Raw genomic sequence first — 22,780 nt, 5'->3', positions numbered from 1 at the left:
TGGAGAGGATTATATCTGGAAGAGCAGGAAGGAATTTTGGGGGTTATGAAATGTGCTATATTTTCATTGGCAGTGTAGTTACATTTGTCAAAACCATTGAATTACGTACTTAAAATGAGCATGTTTTATTGTATGTAAATTGCACCTGAATAATGTTAAGTTAAAGTGAAAAATAACATATGTGATGTGGAGAAAAGGAACCAAGAGTGGAGGCAAAGGAGGAGTTTAACTTAAATGAGGTCTCAAGGAGGCTTCTCTGTGCAAATGAGCTTCTCAACATGAGGAAGAAAGAGGCCTGTGCAGAGAGAATCACATGAGCAAAGGCCCTGATCATTTTCCTTATTTTTCTTGCAAAAGAGGACTTTATTAAGACAAAAGCCATAATTCCGCTCTTCCCTGAATAGAAGGCATATGCAACCAGATGATCCCCCCCAAAGTCCTTCTAGATGACAATATAGATGACTAAGTGCTGAAGGGTATGAGGTTTCTCTTTAAGGTGATAAAGTGTTCTAAAAATGACTGTGGTGGTGATGGCACTTAATCTGTGAATATACTAAAAAACACACACAAAAAACCCAGTTCAATTGTACACTCCACATGAGTGAATTGTATGGTGTGTGAAGTATATCTTGAAGCTTTATTTTTTAAAAAATAAGGTAACATAATTGTACGATGAGACAGATGTGGGTGCAAACTTTGGACGTAGACTAAAGCAAAATATCCTGGATAAGATCCTTCATTTTTACTTTCTTAGCATCCTACTCACATGTTGAACCAACAAGATGTAACTGGAGTAACTTCATATAGGTTTTCTGTTTCATTCATATGCCCAAGAAAAACAAATCTCCCCCCACACTCAAAAAGTGGAATAAAAGTACCCAATAATAGATTTTTTTTTCTGACGGCATAGCACATTGGACACCCTGAAAAACAGTCCCGATTACATTTATTATTTTAAATGTGTTATTCAGCTGACATAACATCATCTCAGAGCCCAAAAACAAAGTGAAATCCTGTGGAGGTGAGTGTCCAAAGCTTACAGTGACAGTCAGAATAAGCTAGGTTATGCAGTGGCAGCAAGCACCATTGCAGTGGTTGACATAACGACAGTTTATTTCTCATTCATGCTTCATGTCTTCAGGGGCCCTACCCAATCTAATCCTGTGGGGAACTGGGCTGATAAGGCTTCCATTCAACACGTGCATATGTGGCAGATTTTTGCTTCCTTAGATCAGCGGTTCCTAACCTGTGGGTCGCGACCCCTTTGGCAGTCGAATGACCCTTTCATGGGGGTTGGCTAAGACCATCATGCATATCAGATATTTACATTATGATTCATAACAGTAGCAACATTACAGTTATGAAGCAGCAACGAAAATAATTTTATGGTTGGGTCACAACATGAGGAACTGTATTTAAAGGACCAGAAGGTTGAGAACCACTTCCTTAGATCATGCTTAATTCTCTTAGATTGTGGATATCTATATATATATAACCCTAACGAAATGGTGGAACAACTAAACAACCAGTCACTATGACGAGCACTGACCAACAGGGGTTAGCGCAGAACATGGCGGGCGTTGGCTACGGCAGGATGGTGGAGCAGGTGAGCAGGGGCGCCAGACCAAGGCAGGGTGTGAGTTGCTGTCATTGGGGTGAGCCTCTGGTGGTTACTGGAAATTCTTTGCTCCCGAACAATGAATCTGGCTTGGCCCTCGCACCTGCTTGGCGCCAATGGGTGCAAGTGGCAGCTGCAGGCCCCAATTGCCCCTCAGGGCTTCTCCATCTCCCTCTGCTCCTGAGGGGCGATCGGAGCAGCAGCTGCCATTCAGCAGCCACTGCTGGTGCCAGCACCAATCACTCTGTGCCATCAGCATATGGAAGCAGCGGCGGCAGTGGGAGCGGGACTGCTGGCAGACAGGGGACTGGGAGGTCGCCGAGGGAGGGCCCATGTGGGTGCATGGAGGATGGGCCAAGACCCACCCCTGTGCCCACTGCAGCCTCACTGCCCACAGTTCCTTTCAAGGTGTACAAATTCATGCACTGGGCCCCTAGTATGATATATTTTTTGTATCTTCCCTCTTAAGATTTATATTTAAAGTAAGCACTCATCAAGTTCTTCCTACTGAATCCCTCACCCCTACTAACCTACGGTTTTCTTGTTAAAAACTAGAATCCTCATATTATATTTCAGTGATGGAGCTCCCCCTTATGTATTAAAATCAAACCAGTTATTATAGCACAATGGAATTGACACTCTAGGGCAGTGGTCGGCAACCTCATTAGTCAACAGAGCCAAATATCAACAGTACAATGATTGAAATTTCTTTTGAGAGCCAATTTTTTTAAACTTAAACTATATAGGTAGGTACATTGTTATTAACTTAATTAGGGTACTCCTAAGGCTTAGGAAGAGCCACACTCAAGAGGCCAAAGAGCCGCATGTGGTCTAGGGTAATGGGTATAAAAGAGAGTATGGCTACCCTTTACTGTAAGATCTAAACAGTTTTAAAATAAGTTCCTTCAACTAAAGAAGAGGCTCAAAGTGACATGAAAAGTGCTTCCTACACTGAGAATTCAGGAAGCCAATTTAGATGTTTGAAAAGGCTCTGTAATGTAAGGCCATACTGATTATTAATTAAAATCTTTAAACCCTCTATCATGGAGTCACACTTTTTCTTAATTCATGCATCTATTGAGGTCACTCTCTCCTTTGGTAGATGAAGGAGGACCTCGCTCTACATTCTCGGCCTGTGGAGTATGTGCTCCCTAAATTCTGCCGTTGCTCTTGGACTATTGAGTCTTTCAGTGAGGATCGCTGCTCACTAGACCATTCTGGACCCAAATGCCAGAATTTACCTACTTTAAATATCATTCAATGGACCACTTCTCTGCTCTGGAAATGTCATCAGCAAAAAACACACATTCTCTCATATCAAATCCAAATTTCCACCCTTGTCTTTCAGTTCTTCCACAAAACACACACACACACACACACACACACACACCACATGTATGTGTGCGCGCGCTATGTATGATTGTGTATTGTATATTATACATATATAAGAATATTAATAACAATAATTACAGGACATTAATTAAAGTCCTACTATGTGTTAAGGCCTGAGCATAAGATCTACTTTATCCCATTTAATCCTCATAGCAATTTTGAAGGGCAGTTCTATTATCTATTATGTGTTTTATAAGCACCAACACAGCACATCTGTGTTTCCAAAGCCCATGCTCCAGTGATGGCGAACCTTTTGAGCTTGGCGGGTCAGCATTTTAAAAAACCCTAACTTAACTCTGGTGCCGTGTCACATATAGAAATTTTTTGATATTTGCAACCATAGTAAAACAAAGACTTATAATTTTGATATTTATTTTATATATTTAAATGCCATTTAACAAAGAAAAATCAACCAAAAAAATGAGTTTGCATGTTACCTCTGACACGCGTGTCATAGGTTCGCCATCACTGCTCTAGCCCTACCAAATCCCAATTGGCCTCATTGCTTCATCCCAATACATACCCCCTGCTCTAGTCAGGTCTCCCCACAACCTTCCTGTCCCCTAAACTACCCTCTGCTAATTTGATACCTCTGTTTCTCCCAGAAAACCCTTAACACTTTTCAAGACCAAAAGCAAACCCCATTTTTGGATGATGCCTTCTTTCCAATGTAGGACTGGAGATGTGTTTGAATCATCTTAAAATCTGAATTTCCTTGAAAACACATAGTCCACTCAAGCCAGCAGCCCTCTCCTTGTCTGCCCCTATCCAACCCACCAGCACCTCCTGCCACTGCAGCTTATAGAACCCATCTCAACTTTGTCCACACTTCTGTCCATCTCCATGGCTTCCTCCAGGTCCAAGCCCCAGTGTCTCCCACCTGCACCAGTGTAAGAGCCTTGCATGGTTTACTAGCCTCCACTTTTGCTTTTTCAATCCAGTCCCCATGTAGCACCTAGAATATGCATTTAAAATATATGTTTTATATTTTCATGCTTAAAACCCTTTATCATAATTCTGTCACACAATAGAATTCAAACTTCTTATCACAGTCTATAGGTCCCATAGGGTAAGTGTTCTGACCATGTCTCCGGGGTCACTTACCCGTCTCCTCCTCAGCACCTCATTGCTCTCCATCCACTTGGCTTTCACTTCTTTGAACCTGACGGACTCTCCTACCTCTGAGTCTTTGCAGGTATTATTTCCACTGCCTGCTTTTCCATTCTTCAGGTCTCAGAATTAATGTCAGTCTGCACTTTAGGAATACAAGTAAAGTGCAGCTAAATGTAGTTATAATAAGGGAGGTAGGGGGAATGTTCTGGGTAGCCCACATTGGGTAGAAGACACTGAAAAAAGTCCAAAGGGTAGATCCTAGTGTTAAAGATTTCTTGGGGGAAATTTTACTACTTTGCCTAAAGCAGATTTGCTTTCATTTATTTTTTTCTCTTATTTTTTTTTTCAGGTTTGCTTTTAAATTCCCTTCATGATGTCTGCTCTGTCATACCCTACATGACACCTACCCTGTCACTACCCAGTAGTCTTTCCAAAGTTCTTCAAGTCATCTTTCTGTGTTAAGCACTAAACCTGTTCACCCAACTGCTTGCTTACCTTTGACTCCAGAGTCCATTTCTCATTTACTATTAATACCACATTTTAATTCAGCTTTACTGCAACCTTCCTTTGGGTTTCTTTCTGTCTCCCCTCTCCAACCCTGATTCCCATGGTAGAGCAATAAGCAAACAACACTGCGGAGGAACCTGCAGACCACTCCTGCTTAACTCTCACCTAGCTCGGCTCCCCTTCCCATACAGGGGAAAGGACCCAGAGCCCTAAGGATTCAGAGATCTGTACTTGCTCTGAAGCTCTTTATCCTCCTAGTCAGCCATTCTTGCATCTATTGCACACAGAGAGGATGAGTGAACTGCAAGAAGCATCTTCTAGCATCAGATTCACCAGTGACCAAAGGCATACTTTTGCAATCTCCCCCAGAGCTTTTTTCCTGGGTCTCTTTTAATGTGAGTTTGGTTGCCATAGCAACAGCCAAACTCTGCTGGAGAGATTCCTTCTATAATGAGCCTGGAAGACCCTAGGATAAATATAGACAACCTTTGCTGTTTTAGGCCTAAAAGACTAAAAATTTCTTCCCTACCTATCATTTACTAGGAAATATTTGTAGTATCTATATCATTTTAATTCTAACTTATTATTTCCTTTTAAATACATGGCTAAATTGGTCATATAGAGAGCACTGGGTTCCTGAGCCCCTGGGTTACACTATAGTCTAGAAAAAAAATTGATCCATCACACGTATCACCATCCAAATATTCTTATTCTTGCCTCCTAGTTTTGTTTGAGTGAAATCATTGTTCTTCTCAAGTCCTTCTCAGGACCTGCTAAATCAAACAAAACTCCTGAACTGGAAGTTGGAGCCCTTCAACAATTGGTCTCCCTGCTAACTACCCTAATCTCTGGTTCTAGCTCCTTGGGTATGGTGTGCATGTCAGTTCGTTCCCTTCCTTTGGAGAATTAGCCCTCTCCCACTCAACGATATTGATGGTTCTCTATGGCAGGGAAAATATGTCTCAGTCCTCAAATCTGGCCAGACTGAGACTTCCCTGGAATTTCCGACAGAACTATATGGGAAGACACCCTTTTTATGCAGAGGCTGATAAGTTAGTTGGTAGATTGTGAATCTTGGGCCATGATGTCCAACATGTGGGAAAATCCTCTGTTAGTCTGTTTGGGCTACCATAACATAATAGCATGGACTGGGTGGTTTAAACAATAGAAATGTATTTTCTCGCAGTTCTGGAGCATCGAAGTCAAAGACCAAGTTGCCAGCAGCATTGGTTTCTGGGGAGGCCTCTCTGCCTGGCTTGTGGATGGCTACTTCCTGCTTTGTCTTTACCTGTCCTTTCCTCTGTACATGCCCAATCCTGGGGTCTCTTCCTCTTCAATGAGGACACCTGTCTTATTTGATTAGGGCCAACTTGTGACATCATTTAGCTTTAATTACCCCCTTAAAGGCCCTGTCTCCAAAAACAGTCACATTGAGGAGTTAGGGTATCAGCACATGAATTTGGGGGGATATAATTCAGTCTATAACAGATCCCATAGAAGAAATGAAGAGAAAGGTGGAACCCCAGTGACATTGTTTTAGGGCCTGGGTTAGTAAATCAAGTCTACCCTTTTAAATATTCCATTTTCTTTGCAATTTTCTGTTTTTCTCTAACTTTACTCTCTTAATTATTTAAACACATCTACATAACAACCATTGCTAAGAAATGACAATTGTTTTAAAAAATGACAAAAGGTGTTTTGGTGTGTTAGAAATGAACAAAAACACTCCTTTCATTATAAGTTGAGAATATCATGATCTCTATATATATTTTTTACATTGTATCTTAACTGCAAACATATTCACTGTAGACATCTCTATTATTTTACACATGTGGAGGTGGTCTTAAGAAAAACTCTGTCACCTTAGTACCATCCTTAAGCACAATTATTAGAAGACTCAGCTGTTCTAATATCTTACACCCCATCATTAGCTGAGATGAGAAAACTTTGGAATTCAACAAGAATCTGCATGGTTATCACTTCTGAAAGCTAATTCTAAAAAACTTCTACTTTAAAGTAGGAATGATTATACCCATTCGCTTTCCATTTATACAAAGAAAAAACCATAGGTGATACCCCAGCCAGTTGTCTAAACTTGAAGTATTAATACTATATGTAGAGGTTAAATTCACAATACTTATTGTATTCAATTTGAGAGATGAAAAATAAAGACACAGATACTGGCGAAATCATATCTCCCCATATTTGCCCCAAATCTATGTCTCTGGCTGAAACCTAGCTTGTAAGCCAATTTATCTGTGCTACAGGATACAATTGAGGGGGACAAAAGTAAAATCTACGATAAACTTTATATCTTATCTATAGAAAATGCCACCAAATTTATTATATAACCCTTAATGCAGAGAAAAACTTCCTCTCAGCTATGCTAAGTATGGAGCTCTAAATTCTGAGGTTGTTAAGCACAGAAAGTGTGCCCTGATCCTTCTTTATGTCCCCTGGACCTACTCTTTTGCTTGGTCTAAAGTCAGGAATCAAGAGATATCTTTTAGCCCAGGCCAGGTGGCTCAGTTTGTTGGAGCATCATCCCAATACACGAAGATTGAGGGTTTGGTCCCTGTTCAGGGCATGTACAGGAGGCAACCAATGCATACATAAATAAATACAATAACAAATCAATATTTCTGGCTCTTTCTCCCTTCCTTTCTCTCTCTCTCTCTCTCTCTCTCTCTCTCTAATAATTTTTTTAAAAAAGAGATATTTTTTAATAAATAAGATAAAGACACATTAAACCTTGAATGATGACAGTGGCAGCTTACTAAGGATGTGTCTGATGAGCCTAAAATACCCCAAATTTTCAACCCAGACTCCCAAAGGGTGTGTGATAGAATTGAGTTACTCTTGATAGGCCATGACTAAAGTTTTACATCTACATGATTATATTTATGTTTAGTTGTAAACTTTATGACTAAAGTTTTATGACTGAAAATGGTTTTAGATGCACCATAGATGGAATGTCAGAAAATCTGGGGTTTTGTCTGGGGAATTCAAAAAACAAACTGTTCAACATTGTACCAGTTGCTCTAAAAGGTCATTAACAATTAATTTGAAAATGAAAAAAATTAAAGTGTCTCCAAACTGATTTCCTAAAAGTTCATCAGCTCTCACCAACCTACCTATACACTGGCTTCCTTCCTTGTGTGCTGGCTCCTGCCCCATTTCCTTCTGCTGAGATTTCCTCCTTGCTCATCTCACGTCTCTAGTGCTTGACCATCCTTCAAGACCCAGACCCATGTCTGTCTCCTTGAAGTCACACACATTGGGGGTTCGCGTGAGTGTATGTGAGCCCCTCAAGGACAGAGTGTGCTTATTCTTTTGTGTACTGTCCTCAGCACGTCCCCTACCATATTGCAGAGAGCCCTGAATGGAGGAAAAGGAATATTGTGGTTTTCCGCTCCCCTTCCTCCCTCAGGACTTCCTAGCCTTAACTGGACTCAACCCAAGATCCCAAGATTTCAAAGAGGTGAAGAGACTGAAGACTTCTGTCCCACAAGTTGGTCGCTGATTAGGCAGCAGTTTCTGGCACCTGTTTCCTCTGCTTGTTTTGAACCTGCACGGTGGTCCTGACTTGTTTAGGAGGCATTTGAATGGATCACGCCAGGCTTAACTGTCAGCTGGCTTCCCTGTCTCACAGCTAACATGTACAGTCCACAGGAAGACAACAGTAGAGTCTAAGAATTGAGAATTTAAGCTAATTTATATAAAATAATCTTTGACTTTCTCACTGCCAATATATAGGGTGTCCCCAAAACATGTATACACACTTTAACAGCTGATAACTCACTTAATTTTGAAAATGAACTGTCTGCTAATAAACAGTGACTTCATAATCATTCAAAGTGTGTATACATAATCATTCTAAGTGTGTACATGTGGCTTCTGCAAAGTTATGAAAACAGCTGTAACATAGGCTTAAGCAATAATTTTCAATATCATTCATGGAAACCAATCTTAGAGAATTGTTTTATCTTCCATTTCTTGCACATGTGAAGCTAAACCTAATCTTTTCAGGTATGAAATAGGTTCGTGATTCTATACCAAAGTGTAAAATCAAAATTTAGTGTCATAACTCCCAGCTAAATGTCACACTAACCCACATGATGATCTTTGTGGTGGTGTAATATTACAGTGCACACAGTGTCAGAGCCATCAATCTAGGAGCTCACTGTCAAAAATATGTGAACACTGGCCGTACTCCAAGCCTACCCCAAAAGGAAGTAAAAGAGGCTTTTATAGGTTGCAAGTCCTGGTCTGGTTTATTTATAAAGCAATAAATATTAGAAGCACAAATAAATTGCACGTGTGTAAACAAACTGTACAATGGTTGATGAGAGATGAAGGAGGGTGGGTCGGAAGACTCCAAGAAGCATAATACTGTCATCCTGAATGTAAGGTAGACTAAAAGAGGAGGCACCTTAGAAGCATTTGCGGTGGACGATGGATGGGCCTGCCTCATCGTACTCTTGCTTGCTAATCCACATCTGCTGGAAGGTGGACAAGGAGGCCAGGATGGAGCCCCCGATCCAGACAGAGTACTTGCGCTCAGGGGGAGCAATAATCTGCGGAAAGAAAACAGAAACTTCCAGGGAACTCTGAAGCCCCAAGCGACAGAGCATGCCACTGTGGGGAGCCTCACAGAAAAAATATTAGGTGTTAACTCACTGTAATGCAAGGTACTTCATTCCACACATTAATATAGCTGAGTCAAGTTTTACGCACTTTCCACTACTTCATTATTTCTATTAACAAAGACTTTACAAAATAGAATTTTCTACTTCTCTGGACTCAAGTATAATGTGCAACAAGCTAAAAGGCCCAAAGTTGGGGACTTTTAAAATGTGTTCAAAGATTTAGGTGGGTGTTTTTTCTTCTTCAAAGATTTGTTTTTATCCACAGCTTGAAAGCATTTTTAAAGTCTCCTATCTTGGGAAAAATGCTAGAAAGATCAGGAAAAAAAAGTGCTAGAGAAGCTAAAAGATAAAGGTTTTAGTAGGCAGGAAGCTAAGTGTAAGGAGAAAGGAGTTAGGAATGCCTTCTGCTTGGAATACCAAGACCTGCTTCAGCTCCCCCAGGCACAGGGGTTCTTTACCTTAATCTTCATGGTGCTGGGAGCCAGGGCAGTGATTTCCTTTTGCATGCGATCAGCAATCCCAGGGTACATTGTGGTACCTCCAGATAAGACATTGTTGGCATACAGGTCTTTGCGGATATCAATGTCACACTTCATGATGCTATTATAAGTTGTTTCATGAATGCCAGCAGATTCCATACCTAGGAACAAGTTTGGAAAAAAAAATCACTTAGGCCAGGGGCCATGGTGGAGGGGTGAGAACAGGACTCCTCTGTGTTGGTAAACTGTCACCATTTGTCTCTGAAACATGTGTTCCTTTATAAGATACACTGAAGGCATTTGTGGAACAGGTGTCCCTAGAAGTGCTCACAGTTAGCCCACAACCGACTGCCAAGAAACGAACAATTGTGTCTAGCACCTGTTTGAAGCCAACACTTGCTGTATCCACCAGATGCATGGTGATGTATTGGAAAAGGATAAGACACACATTCTAGTTACATCCATGCAAGTTTTATTTATGCAGCAAAATAAGATTCCCACAAGCTTCCTCCTGTAAATCATTCCTTAGGTGAGATGTTTGGCGACATATAAATGTCACTCCGGTTATTACTGTGAGTGTGACTGCTATTACATTGAACAGTGAGTAACTTAAAAGGAAAGTGCGGCTACTTGGTAATGAAGCTGATTGGAATGAATCAGCACCCTTGAGTAATCGCCTCTTTCCTGCAGATATGGATTATTCAGGTCCTGCTCTGCCTCATCCTTTCTTTTGAGGTGAAGTCTGTGGGTCATTTCACTACAACAGAACAGAACAGTGATGGCCCCCCTTTAATGAGCCATCAGAACCTGAGACTGAGCTGTGTGGGACTCCAAGCTATGATTTCTCTTAATTCAAGGGCCCCATTCATCCTTCTTCCTCATAATAGATTTTACTCTGGGACTTCCCAAGATTTGGAGAGAAAAGCTATGCCTCTGCCCCAGACCCCACAACTCACCGATGAAGGAGGGCTGGAAGAGCGTCTCAGGGCAACGGAAGCGCTCATTGCCAATAGTGATGACTTGGCCATCAGGCAGTTCATAGCTCTTCTCCAGAGAGGACGAAGAAGCAGCGGTGGCCATCTCATTCTCAAAATCCAGAGCAACATAGCACAGCTTCTCTTTAATGTCACGGACAATTTCACGTTCAGCTGCAGAAATAAAGGGCACCCCAGTCAAGCTCTGAAGAATGAAGCCAACTGTGGGAGGTAGATGGACTCACCGTGAAGAAAAAAAAGCAGACAATGTTGTAGCACATGAAACACACACTCACCGGTGGTGACAAAGGAATAGCCACGCTCAGTGAGGATCTTCATGAGGTAGTCAGTGAGATCCCGACCGGCTAGATCCAGACGCATGATGGCATGGGGCAGCGCGTAGCCCTCATAGATGGGGACATTGTGAGTTACGCCATCCCCGGAGTCCAGAACAATGCCTGTCAGAGGAAACAGACAGGGAGGAGGTAAATACCTGATGACACCACTGCTTTTAGCCTCCTTCCAATTATGGCCAAGATAAACTAGCACTGGGCATGGATCCAGATGAAATTAGATCCTTTACACACAAAGAATAAAAAAGAGCATAATGAATGGTAAATCTGAAGCCAGCCTTTTAAATATTGTAGTAGAAGAATTTCCTCAGGACACTCAAGTGACCACCCCTTTCATCAGCCTTGAGCACATTATGTAAGCACCCAGGCGTGTTTTTCTTTCCTCCTGTCTAACTAACATGTGTTTCTATCTCTTTTGACTCAGACCTTGTGGGGAATGTGGGTTCTCCTTGGTAATGTTTGCCCAGGGGCTGTGATGGTATGAACACATACCAATGACTGTTGCATTCCAGACTGATACTGTACATTGTACAGAGCCTCATCATGTGACATCATAGTTTCTTTCAGCTCTCAGAAATACATGGGCTCTGAAACTAACCTCGGGGAATGATGGTTTCCTTTCTCCTTTAGCACCGACACCTTCCCATGGAGTATGGGAGAAGGGATCATTCATTTTCAGTTGGGGACACTGATTCACAACAAGGTCAATGACTTGGGAATGTGATTAATCAGTGACTGTCCCCAGAGCCCACACATACCTGTGGTACGGCCAGAAGCATATAGGGACAGCACTGCCTGGATGGCCACATACATGGCGGGGACATTGAAGGTCTCAAACATGATCTGGGTCATCTTCTCACGGTTGGCCTTGGGGTTCAGCGGGGCCTCGGTGAGCAGAGTTGGGTGCTCCTCTGGGGCCACACGGAGCTCATTGTAGAAGGTGTGGTGCCAGATCTTCTCCATGTCGTCCCAGTTGGTGATGATGCCGTGCTCAATGGGGTATTTGAGAGTCAGGATACCTCGCTTGCTCTGGGCCTCATCTCCTACATAGGAATCCTTCTGGCCCATACCCACCATGACACCCTGAAAGAAGAAAAAGATGGAAAGATCAAGCTTCCATTAGGTCAGGAATATAACTGGTGCCTTATAAATTTACATCTAACTGTCCAAATCAAGGAATACCTTGTAAAGACCAGAAACACCAAACAATACGATTTTACCCCAATTTAGAAGTATCACTTAAAATCAATCTAGTACTTTTTTCCCACCCACTTCCCCCCAAAATGTATAATTCTACTGTTTGTAATATAACTGCAGGTGAGGGGGAACAATGCTATTTCACTGAAGTAGAGCCTCGCCTCATTTTAAAAATACCATAATGCCTTCATTAAATTATAAGCTCATCACCTATGTCAACTAGAATATAAATGACTACATTGAGAAGTGACTGGATTCATGACACATTGTATTTCTCCTAAGAAAAGATTTTGACATTCATCAAGTAGCGATGGGCTGCTATGCCACTATCACGCTGCCAGGGAAGCCAGCCTGCCAGGGAGCTGTCCTGCCCATCACTCCCCAGCACTGAGCACAGCTCTCCTCTCTGGCAGCCTATCTGGCCAGGCATGTGGCAAAGCCAGCGAGGGTGGCATTTCTCTTCGTAAACAAGGTGGGATGTCACTATCACCATGGCACCTACTGACTCTGTCACGGCTGGCTTCTAAAAATGCAACAGCCAGGAAGCAGATAGATTACATCTGTTGGGAGCCCTGTAAACTGGCTGTGAACAAGGGCAAGGAATGTGGCTTGGCTCCTGCTTGGTTGAGAGAAGTTATATTCCTATGTTTTGAACAGGACTGGAAAGAGAGGCCAAGGAAAGAAAGTGAAGTGTACAAAGGATAGAGGAGAAGACACCGAGGACTGGAAATGCAGGTCAGGGGCAGAGGAGAGAAACTGCTGCCTTTTCCCACCAGGGAGCGGCCCCTTGGAGAGCTGTGTCCCTGAGGTGAATGGGAAATCTCGCAGGTCTCACTCTCCTTCAGTGGAGGGCGTGAGAACTGCTTGCCTCGACTTGGACTTAAAGCTAAACCATCTTTCACTTATTTGACCTAAAGAGTTCATGAAACAGGAGGCTCAGGTGAGGCAGTTCCTGGATTGCCAGCTCAGAGGTGGCAGGCAGGGGCGCGGGCCGGGGCTGGGACTGCTCCTCGGGGCGCAGGCGGGTGGGAAGTTTACCTGGTGGCGCGGGCGGCCCACGATGGACGGGAAGACGGCGCGGGGCGCGTCATCGCCCGCGAAGCCGGCCTTGACCAGCCCGGAGCCGTTGTCGCACACCAGGGCGGTGGTCTCCTCGTCGTCGCACATCTTGGCACAGTTTCAGCGGGGTCTGCGGGTGGAGGAGAGGGGGCGGCCCGGGCTCAGCGCCGGCCTGCGGGGCTGGCCTTCCCCGCGCCCCGGGAGGAACGGACAGAGCTCAGGGGGTTTGGGGGGCACCAATCACCTCTCTTCCCCTCGCGGCAGATAAACAGAAGGGGTGGGAGAGCAGCGGAGGCTGGGGGGTCAGAGTGCGGAGAGAAAGGGGAGGAATGACCCGGACCCCCTGACCAGGAGGCTCGCCCTCGGTCCCAGGCGCAAGGAGGGACAGTCACCTCTTCTCACCAGGTCCTCCCCAGCCCTTTCCATTTGCACCTTTTCGCAAACTGGGAACCCACGTCCGCCCCATCGACACCCCCATCCATGCGGTGCCCCCAGCCGGAGGGAAACGCGCACGAGAGCAGGGACCTCCAACGCCTCCTGGACGGCCCTGGGTCCCTCTTCTGCGCGCCCCTTTCCGGGGACTTCCCAGGACGAGAAAAGTTGGAATCAAATAGAAAAGTTTGGCCTCTTAAAGGGCAAAGTGCGAGCGGCGGGAGCTCGGGCGCGGTCTCGGAGGGCTGGGCGGGCGGGCGCGGGGCGGCGCGGACTCACCGTCCGCGGGGCGGGCTCGGCTCGGCTCGGCTCGGGCGGCGGGCGCTGGCGTCCGGCGCGGGGCGCGCTGCTTTATACGTGCGGCCGGACGGGGTCAGTCGGAGCGGCGGGGGCAGGGGTGGGGGGCAGCCGGCCACCTTGCCTTATTTGGTCGCCTTCGCACCGCTGAGGAGCGCCGAGGCCATTCATGGAGCCGAGGGCAGGGGAGAGGATCAGCCAGGGGCCCCCAGACCATGTAAGGAAGGGGAGGGGGGCAACCAGGGGATGGCCAAATAGGGAGCTGGGGAGGGGCGGGCGTGAAGGGTCGGGGGCAGGGAACACGACGTGCCGCCAGCCCTCCCCTCCCCCTTCCTGGTGGGGGCGATCCCTGGGTGTGCCTCCGAAGCCCCGCCGGCCCGAGACAATGAGCCACACAGAAAGCGGGAGGGCTTGGCACCCTGCCCTCCGCTGAGGGGTCCCAACAGCTGGGCCAGGGCGCAGAGGAGGCGGCCGCTTCTCATCTTCCCCATCTGACGGCGACTGGAGGAGTGGAGCCTGGCGGCCCCGGGGGCCCACAGGGCACCACCGCAGCGCGCTGGGGTGGCCAGGAAGGGGGCGCCTGGCGGTCTAGGGTCCACCAGCCTGAATGACTTTCCTCCAGGAGCTGGGGCTGTGCTCCTGTGGGGCAGAAAGCTGAGATTAGCCGAGGCCACCTTAGCCCCAACCCATGCAGGGCTCAGGCCAGGCCAGTGGAAAGGCTAGAGAGGGCGACTGTGCGAGCCCGGCCGGTCTTGCCGTAGAAGGTCAGGCTCACCCCAGCCCAGACATCAGGTCGCTTTCCTCCATGCGGGGCTTTTGCTCAGGACTCTGGTCTTTGTCCAAAAGAGGATCCCGGCCTCCAAAGTCAGCGAAGAAACAAATGCCAAAGGCAGCTTGACCACTTGCTGGTGGAAAGATGAACGGGGGGGCAAAGCCCTTCACTCCCGGTGGAGACAAAACTGAGAGAGCAAATTCTTGCCAAGAACTGCAACTTCCACCTATGAACGCATCATATAGAAGAGCAGTGTCGTCACATGAGGCAATGAGTTAGGGAAGCAGTCTCGGGCCCACCCTGGAACTGCTAAAGGGGAGTCTGCATGTCAGCCAGATGCCCCGTTGACTGACATGTACATTAAAGTGTGAGAAGCATTGGTGTAAATGACTGATACCAGCTCCTTCATGGAAACAGATTTTGAAGGACCTTGGGACTTTAGAGCAGGGGACAGAAAGATGACAGGAAGCAGGGAGAGGGGCATGCGATGCGGGAGACATGAGAAGGACACAGATTGCCAGTTTGCCCTGGGGTGCCCTGTCGTCTCAGTTCTTGACTCGCACTTTGATTTTTAATGCTTGTGTTTTTCCTCCTGTTCACACCAGCTAAAAATAGGAAACTGGGCACAGGCATCCACCTCTAGAGTGGTCTTGGAGAGATATGCTGAGGAGGCCTGCTGATTAGATACTCCTCCCGACCGACCGGGAATGCTGGGCCCTCCCCCTGAGCTCCCAACCATGTTTGGGTTAGTCTGGAGAAGGAAGTGTGGGGGCAGCTGGGTGATGGAGGGGCCTGGCTGGGATCTCCCCCCACCGCACAGTAGGCGTTTTACAGTGAACAAGCAGTAGAGCTGCCCAGGTTCAGGCAGATGTAGAAAAAAACACACACAACAACAATAACAACAAGAAAAAGGAGAAATGGTGGTACAGCCACACAGCCCTGGGTTCAAATCCTGCCTCTATCACTTATTACTTGTTCTTGGACAAGTCCATTCACTTTCTTGAACCCCAATTTTCCTCTCTGAAAAGGGATACCATAACTCTTCTGTGGCAAGGGTTATTAATTACTGTAATAATTAGAGATACATGGAAAAAACACATAGATGATAAAAGCAAATTGATCAAAACAATTACAATTCAGTCCCAGTGATACTTTGGGAGGTAGCCATAGCTCTTACCTTTGAAGAAGTGGGTCCATTTTATTTATCTATTGATTCAGTGAATATCTATGAGACAATAACTGTGCTGTCACAGGAATGCAGGGATAAGACAGAGCCATTATAGAATGTACTACAGGGCAATTACAGGAAAGGCAGGGGCAGTTATGGTACCTGCTGGGAAGGAAAGCGGGGATCACCAGGCAGTCATGAAAAGAGGGAGCCATCCAAAAGAAAGCCTTCCTTCGCAGTTTTAAAAGTAGAGCAGGACTGAAGTTCACAAACATTTGTGTGAAAGACAGTTTCTACTTGGGAGCGGCTGATGGCAGATTCCCACGTTCACAGCCATATGGGCAAAGGGAGCTCCTGGAAAGTCAGGCTCATCCCTGAACACCATGGTTATTGACCTGAGTCCTTTACAAATACTTCCCGGCTCAGGAGGCCAATTCCAGCCCACCACCTGTGGCCCAGTCTGCCTTGGGGGGGGGGGGGGGGGGGGGGCTCATGGAGATCAGTGGAGCACTGAGACCAGTTTCATGAAACAATTTTCACCATTAAAGTGTTTTTAAAACAATTTCACTTTTCCCTAGTTAGGACAAAAATGTATTTTTTATATGCATTGTATTTGTGATAAGAAATAACATTTTTTTTCCCTTGAAGATCTGTGATGGTTTGATATTTGTTCATTGTAGTGCTGCTCAATTTTCACATTTTAAAATTCTGACCCCTATTTCATATATTTTAAAACATAAGTCAGTGGGAAAGTACAATTCAATGACGGTTTTTAATTTGACACAGTTTTTCAGGGATCCATTTAATTTGAAAATGGAGATTGGCTTCTGTCACGCCTATTTAAATACATAAAAATGACTTTCTCCTCTGTGGTGCATTCTAGATATTCCCTTGTTAAAAACTGTGGCAAAATATACATAACATAAAATTTACCATATTAACCATTTAAAATTGTACAATTCAGTGGCAGGTGCTCAGTACATTTACACTGCTGTGCCACCAATCTCCACATTTCATTTTTTGATTCAACTAGTAACTAAAGTGATTTCAAAACCCAGGAATGGCTATGTTCTGCAATTTAACCCCCCCCCCCAACACACACACACACACACACACACAACAACAACAACAACAACAAACAAACAAACAAAAAACCACACACAACAACACTGCTTTATATCCTGGAAGAGTGAGGATTCAAATCCAGGCACCTGACTTTGTACCCTGTTCTCCTCCACCACCCCTAAATGCCCTCCAGTCCACTTGTTCTGCAGTCCTCACCGTGGAACGCTAGAACCAGTTGCAGCCAAATTGCCTGGGCTGCCTCATAGAAACTCAAATTCCTGGTGTTTCACCCTGGGACATTGAGTCAGCATTTTAAATAAGTCACCATCCCTCTTCGCCAGGTGATTCAGGGAGCTACAGAAATGTGGCAGCACCGCCTGGCTGCTCCTCCCAGGCCCTCGGAGCTTTGCTGAACGCTGCCCGAGCTGCCAGCGCTGGCCCGAGTCCAGCTTGGCTGACCTTGAGCATCCCGGCGGGATGGCAAAGCCAGGGCGTGACCCCAGGGCTCCTGAGGGCCAGCGAGGCCCTCTGGGCAGGGACAGGCCAGGAGGGAGCCGTGCAGGGCGAGCCGAAGGAACAGAAGGCGGACAGTTACCGCTGCCCTTGCCTCGAGGGAAGCCTGTTTCTTCCACCATCTGCTGGGACCTGGAAGGGAGGCCCGGCTTCCCCTGCACTGGGGGATTAGTGGTCACTTATCTCAGCTGTTCCTCCGTTTGGAGGTGTCGCAGTATTTACAGAGAAGACAGAAACAGACTTGATTCCTCCTCACAAGCTCTCCCTGTCTCCTCCTGCAGCCCCTGCATTCCAGGGCTGGGAGGGAGCGGAGGCTCTTTCTAGACCAGACAGTGGGGGTGGGGAGGAGCCAGGCTTCCTAAATTCTATTTTCTTCCCCACACATTTGTTCGCTCTTGCTGCCCTCGGGCAGGAGCTGGGTTTCAGTTTTCAGTAAAAGAAGAAAGTGACGTGGCTGTGAGGGACGCAGGCCCCACACATCCTGGTGCTCAGCATTCAGTGCCACGCACACCTGGCCTGCCGCCTGCTTGCCCCTGTTTCACATGCAACCACCCCAGGGATCAACCAGGGGAGGGTGTTTCAACTCCAAATGGGCTCTGTTCTTGGTGCTTCCTGGCAGTCCCTGCCTTCTGACACGATAGGATAGGACGCTGTGATGAACCCTTTGATGAGATTTAGAGAAGGAGGACAAGGCAGGAGGTAGGGGGCCTTGGGAGCAGAACGAAGAAGGGAGATCCTTTTGGGTGTTGGAGTCACAGGGGCCTGATGATCTAAAAGCTGAATTTCCCCTTTCTTCCATCCCAGTGTTGGTCCGGGAAAATCACAAAGGGTTTCAAAAGCCTTTTTAATTCCTTAAAAGGAGTCAGTCCTTGGAGAATGAAGTGCTGAAGCTCACAGGTTTCTGCTTGGAAGGTATGCCTCTGAGCTCAGAGCTGGCTCACTCCCCACACAGGCAGTCACTAACTCTATTTATGGAGTTTCAGTTTTTCAAATGTTACCTGCAGCGAGCCTGCCTTTGAGAGCCCCGATGTGTCATTGCCCAGCCTAAGCCTGACCGTGTTTCGTGCTCCCACAAGCGTGGGAGGGCCTGCGGAGGAGGTGAGAGCTGTGAGCTCAGAGGCGCTCCTGCTGCCACTTTCCCTCAGGGGCATAATAACATGGAGCTGGTCTCTTCCCCATTGCAGAGCAGGCACACCTCTCCCAGAACAATAGCGGCAGTGACACTCATCACTAACCTTCACTGAGCACCCAGAGGGGCCGTGCACTGTCCTGAGACTCTCGATGTGCACAGGGTCCAGGTGAAGCTCTCTAGGTGAAGCTGGACTGACTGACGACCAGCTGCCAGATCTGCAGAGCCCATGCCCGTTTACAGGGCTGCTCTCTGATGCCCTCAGCCGTCTCTGTGTAAGAAATGCGCCATCTATATCAGAGGTGCCCCTGCCTCTATTGCAAGGATGTTGTCTTGGAAGTTCATCAAAGGGCCCAGTCTTCTTATTGAGCCTGTTGGAAGAAGTTCCTGTTTGGCTCTAGAACCAAGAGCAGTAGCACTTCTACTGTGGGACTGGGTTGCTTTGATCCTGTGGGTACTGAATCTAGTAACCAACCAGGTTTTCCTTTTGGTAGTGGCTAAGAAAAATCCTAAACCACAGGTGTGCCCAATTGTTAACATGATTATACATTTACTAGAGGCTCGATGCACGAAATTCGTGCAAGGGGGTCGGCCCTCACAACCCCGGCTGCCTCGGCCAGCTCTCGTAGCCCCAGCCAGCCCTCGCAGCCCCTCGAAGCCCCTCGCAGCCCCTCGCAGCCTCGGCCGGCCCTCACAGCCCCACCTTCATCCAGAAGGTTGTCTGGATGGTCGTCCGGAATGTCATCTGGATGGTCATGACGCTGTTTGGTCTAATTAGCATATTAGCTCTTTATTATATAGGATTTACTTTATACTAGTAGACCTACCTCTATTTTTCATTTTTCTATTTCTTCCATTTTTAACTTTTATTTATCTGTCTTTGCAAGCTGCAATATATTCTTTTGTGGGATGAGATAAAGGATGGAAGGGTGAATGGATGGTTAAATGGATGAATAAATAAGAATGCATTTTGGAGACAATGGAGGAAATATTTGGAATTGGACTAATCACTGTATAGGTGAATGTGTAGGTTTCTCCCATCTCAATGCAAGCATATATTGCTTAGTGAAAATAACCCATTGCCTACAAAGTATCATATATTTTGATTTCCCTCTGAACATCATGGTAAGTATAACTGGTAATCTAAAATAACATTTTCCCCATCATAAAAATAATATGTGCTTATTGAGGTAAACTAGGAAACATTAAACGGGAAATCACAAAGAAAATATGTCTGGTTGAGTTTTTAAAGCCCAATATTTTAGCCTCGCTAAAATAAAACTAAATGTGATATAAAATTTATGAGGTCTTGGCTTCCATAGCTACTTACAGCTGCTGGTTAGAGACAAGAAAAATAGCTTCCTATTCTGGTAATTTGCAAGAATGTACACTTGTTCTTCAGAGAGGCATGCAATGCAAGGAATTTGCATTAAAAGCATTTCTTGATTTTACTATTATAATCTAAATTATCTCTAGTCAACAGCTGGACCCAAAGAATGCCAAAATGGGAGCAGGCTCGGCCCTAGGGATTATACCATCCATATCTCACTTATATATTTTAGAGGGTGGGTGTTAGTTTCCAACTCAGCTGTTGGACTCTTTCAAAACAGCAGTCTAAAAACAGGGTTCTATCAATAACATAAAACTAAGCCATATAAGTATATTGCTGTATTGTTGAAGGCCTTTTCTTTATATGGTGAGTCTGAAAGCAGTTGTTTTGGGAAACATATTAGCAATTCCTCTTGGTTAGGACTACAAAGAACCAATTTATCTTACCATCACAGCCTCCAATGTAATTTCATAAATTAAAAAATAATAAAAATAAAGGCTTTGCCAAAAGCCAGTCACCTGTGTTATTCAGGGGGAGGAAACAGAGATTCTGCCTCCAAATTAAAAACAACTGAAACACCTTCTCGAGCCATTTCTTGAGTGAGAGGGCCGGCACTCACACAAGTGAGTGGGTCTGGGTGCTCTGGGCACTGCAGCGAGAAGAGCCAGCCTTGGAGAACGGAGAAGAGAACAAGGGCAGCCACTAAACCATGCTGTGGCTTTGAAAACTGATCAGAAAACTAATCTTGAGCAGGACCCAAAGGATGCAACAGAGTAAAGTATTATCTCACCAGAGAAATACCTGCGGGACCTGGACAGACCTCAGATGAGAACATTCTTTACAGATGAACAAAAGAGCGGTCCTCTGTTCAGTTAACCCTTGTGCACATTCTATTTAAATATTCAGTTTTCCAGGGAGAGATTCCAGTTGCTGTTTAATATTATAGCTCAATATTTATAACTGCCACAAAAGATTCATGCTAGCTCATCTCTCCACCAACGGATATAGCCATCTTCTCTCCGTGTCCTCCGTCCAATGACAGGAGAGTTCAGAGCCCTACTCCCAGGGGGCAGCAAGGAAATCCTAGAGTCCTAAACTAAGCTGAGTCTGGTACAGGCAGTCATTTCTGGTGTCCACCCAAGGACCGCTAAGCTACTGGCCCAAGGTGGTGGGTGGGAATAAGAAGAGGGTAGGGAGGTGGTGATGGTGGGGGTGACCACAACCCTTCCACCTTTCCCATGAGTTTCTGCCTGAATAGGAAACTGAAAATGATAAATCAGAAATACGTACTGATACTAGTACCAGGGCTGAGCCTCTGCTTTCACACCAGGCAATGGAAAACCTTAAACAAGCTGTGCTCATGATGTCCAACTCAGGGGTGTGGGCCCCCAAATGGAAATGGAAAGGGCAACACCGGTCCAGGAAATAGGAAGCCTTGTTTATTAGAACAGATCTAGTGTTTTGGAAGTACCTACACCTCAGGCCTAAATACCAAACCCTAAAACATTGTTCCATAACTTATAACTGTATATAGTCACAGTTTCCTTTGATCTATCTGGAAACTAACCTTTATTCTGACTAAATAGGAAAAGTGAAATGTTGAGCTGCCTACTTTCTCACCTGGAACGTGTTTGTGTGAATATGAGAGAATGAGTCATGAGTAGAAGATTTATTGTTTCTATTTCCTGTATGGTATAGAGCAGTCACATGGGTAGATGATGGGACAGATACACCTGTTCAAAGCTCTGATTCAGTCACAACCAGATAGATAAGATTTAAAAAACCATAAAGCTGGTGTTGGGAGCAGCTAAGATTGACAGATGCTCTTAGTTTTCTCAGATATTTTGGGTGTAGAAGGTCTAGAAAACATTTCATAATGTCACCACACTGAGATTGTAATATCTACACTAATAAAAGAGAAACATGGTAATTAGCATACGACCGCTACCCTTCCCATTGGCTAATCAGCATATCCTTATGCAAAGTAACTGTCAGCCAAGATGGCGGCCGGCAGCCATGCACTGAAGCGAGCAGGGAGGCTTGCTTGCTCCAGTGACGGCAAACTCCAACATTCCCCGCCTGCCGCTGCCGGCCTCTCAGCTGCAACTCTAAGCAACTATGTACTATGTTGCAAATAAGAAGCTAAACAAAACCCCAGAAACCGGCTTTCAGTCAGCCTGCCTTCAGCCAGCCTGACCGCAACATTGTATCGATGTTTTCAGCAGCGAGGCCTCAGAGCTAAAGCTGGCCCAGAATAAAAAAAGAAAAGAAAAGAAGGAGCGGTTGGGAGCTTTAGTCACCCGCTTCCGGAAAACAGCCCTCAGCCCCTCACCCAGACTGGCCAGGCACCCCAGTGGGGACCCCCACCCTGATTCAGGACACCCTTCAGGGCAAACCAGCTGGCCCCCACCCGTGCACCAGGCCTCTATCTTATATAGTAAAAGGGTAATATGCCTCCCAGCACCGGGATCAGCGGAGCAGCGAGGCTCCCGGCACTGGGATCAGCGTGACAGGGGGCAGCGCCCAAACCCCCTGATCAGCCCTGCTCTGTGCCTGATAGGGGGGAGCTCCCCAATCCCCTGATTGCCCTGCAGCTCTGTGTTTGACAGGGTGTGGCGCACCAGCCCCCTGATAGGCCCTGCTCTGTGTGTGACAGGGTGCCGCGCCCCAACCCCCCCCCCCTCCACGGGCCCTGCTCTGTGTGTGACAGGGTAGAGCCATAACCTCTCCATC

At 46.0% G+C, this 22,780-nt stretch overlaps 1 protein-coding gene across 1 annotated transcript; it reads right to left on the bottom strand.

Moving 5' to 3' along the window:
- Window positions 1-8,876: 8,876 nt before the first annotated feature.
- On the bottom strand, window positions 8,877-14,142 carry ACTC1 (actin alpha cardiac muscle 1). Its single transcript, XM_070425437.1, has 7 exons — window positions 14,053-14,142; window positions 13,321-13,471; window positions 11,844-12,168; window positions 11,029-11,190; window positions 10,715-10,906; window positions 9,738-9,919; window positions 8,877-9,207 (listed from the first exon to the last, which is right to left on the bottom strand). Exons 2-7 carry the CDS (start codon window positions 13,447-13,449, stop codon window positions 9,064-9,066), a joined length of 1,134 nt encoding a protein of 377 aa, XP_070281538.1. The 5' UTR covers window positions 13,450-13,471; window positions 14,053-14,142; the 3' UTR covers window positions 8,877-9,063.
- Window positions 14,143-22,780: the final 8,638 nt, after the last annotated feature.

Source organism: Myotis yumanensis, unplaced genomic scaffold, assembly GCF_028538775.1.
Source record: "Myotis yumanensis isolate MYYU_CA2020_CCGP unplaced genomic scaffold, mMyoYum1.0.hap1 SCAF_1, whole genome shotgun sequence".
NCBI lineage: Eukaryota > Metazoa > Chordata > Mammalia > Chiroptera > Vespertilionidae > Myotis > Myotis yumanensis.
The sequence above is the reverse complement of the archived record's forward strand: the minus strand, read 5'-3'. Positions and strand labels throughout refer to the sequence as shown.

Excerpts from the sequence above, each read along its gene's own strand:
- ACTC1 (XM_070425437.1), bottom strand. The coding sequence starts at position 13,449 with ATGTGCGACGACGAGGAGACCACCGCCCTGGTGTGCGACAACGGCTCC. Across the intron at positions 10,907-11,028 it reads CTATTCCTTTGTCACCACCG|CTGAACGTGAAATTGTCCGT; the intron begins GTGAGTGTGTGT and ends TTATTTCTGCAG. Across the intron at positions 9,920-10,714 it reads CTTCCAGCCCTCCTTCATCG|GTATGGAATCTGCTGGCATT; the intron begins GTGAGTTGTGGG and ends ACTTGTTCCTAG.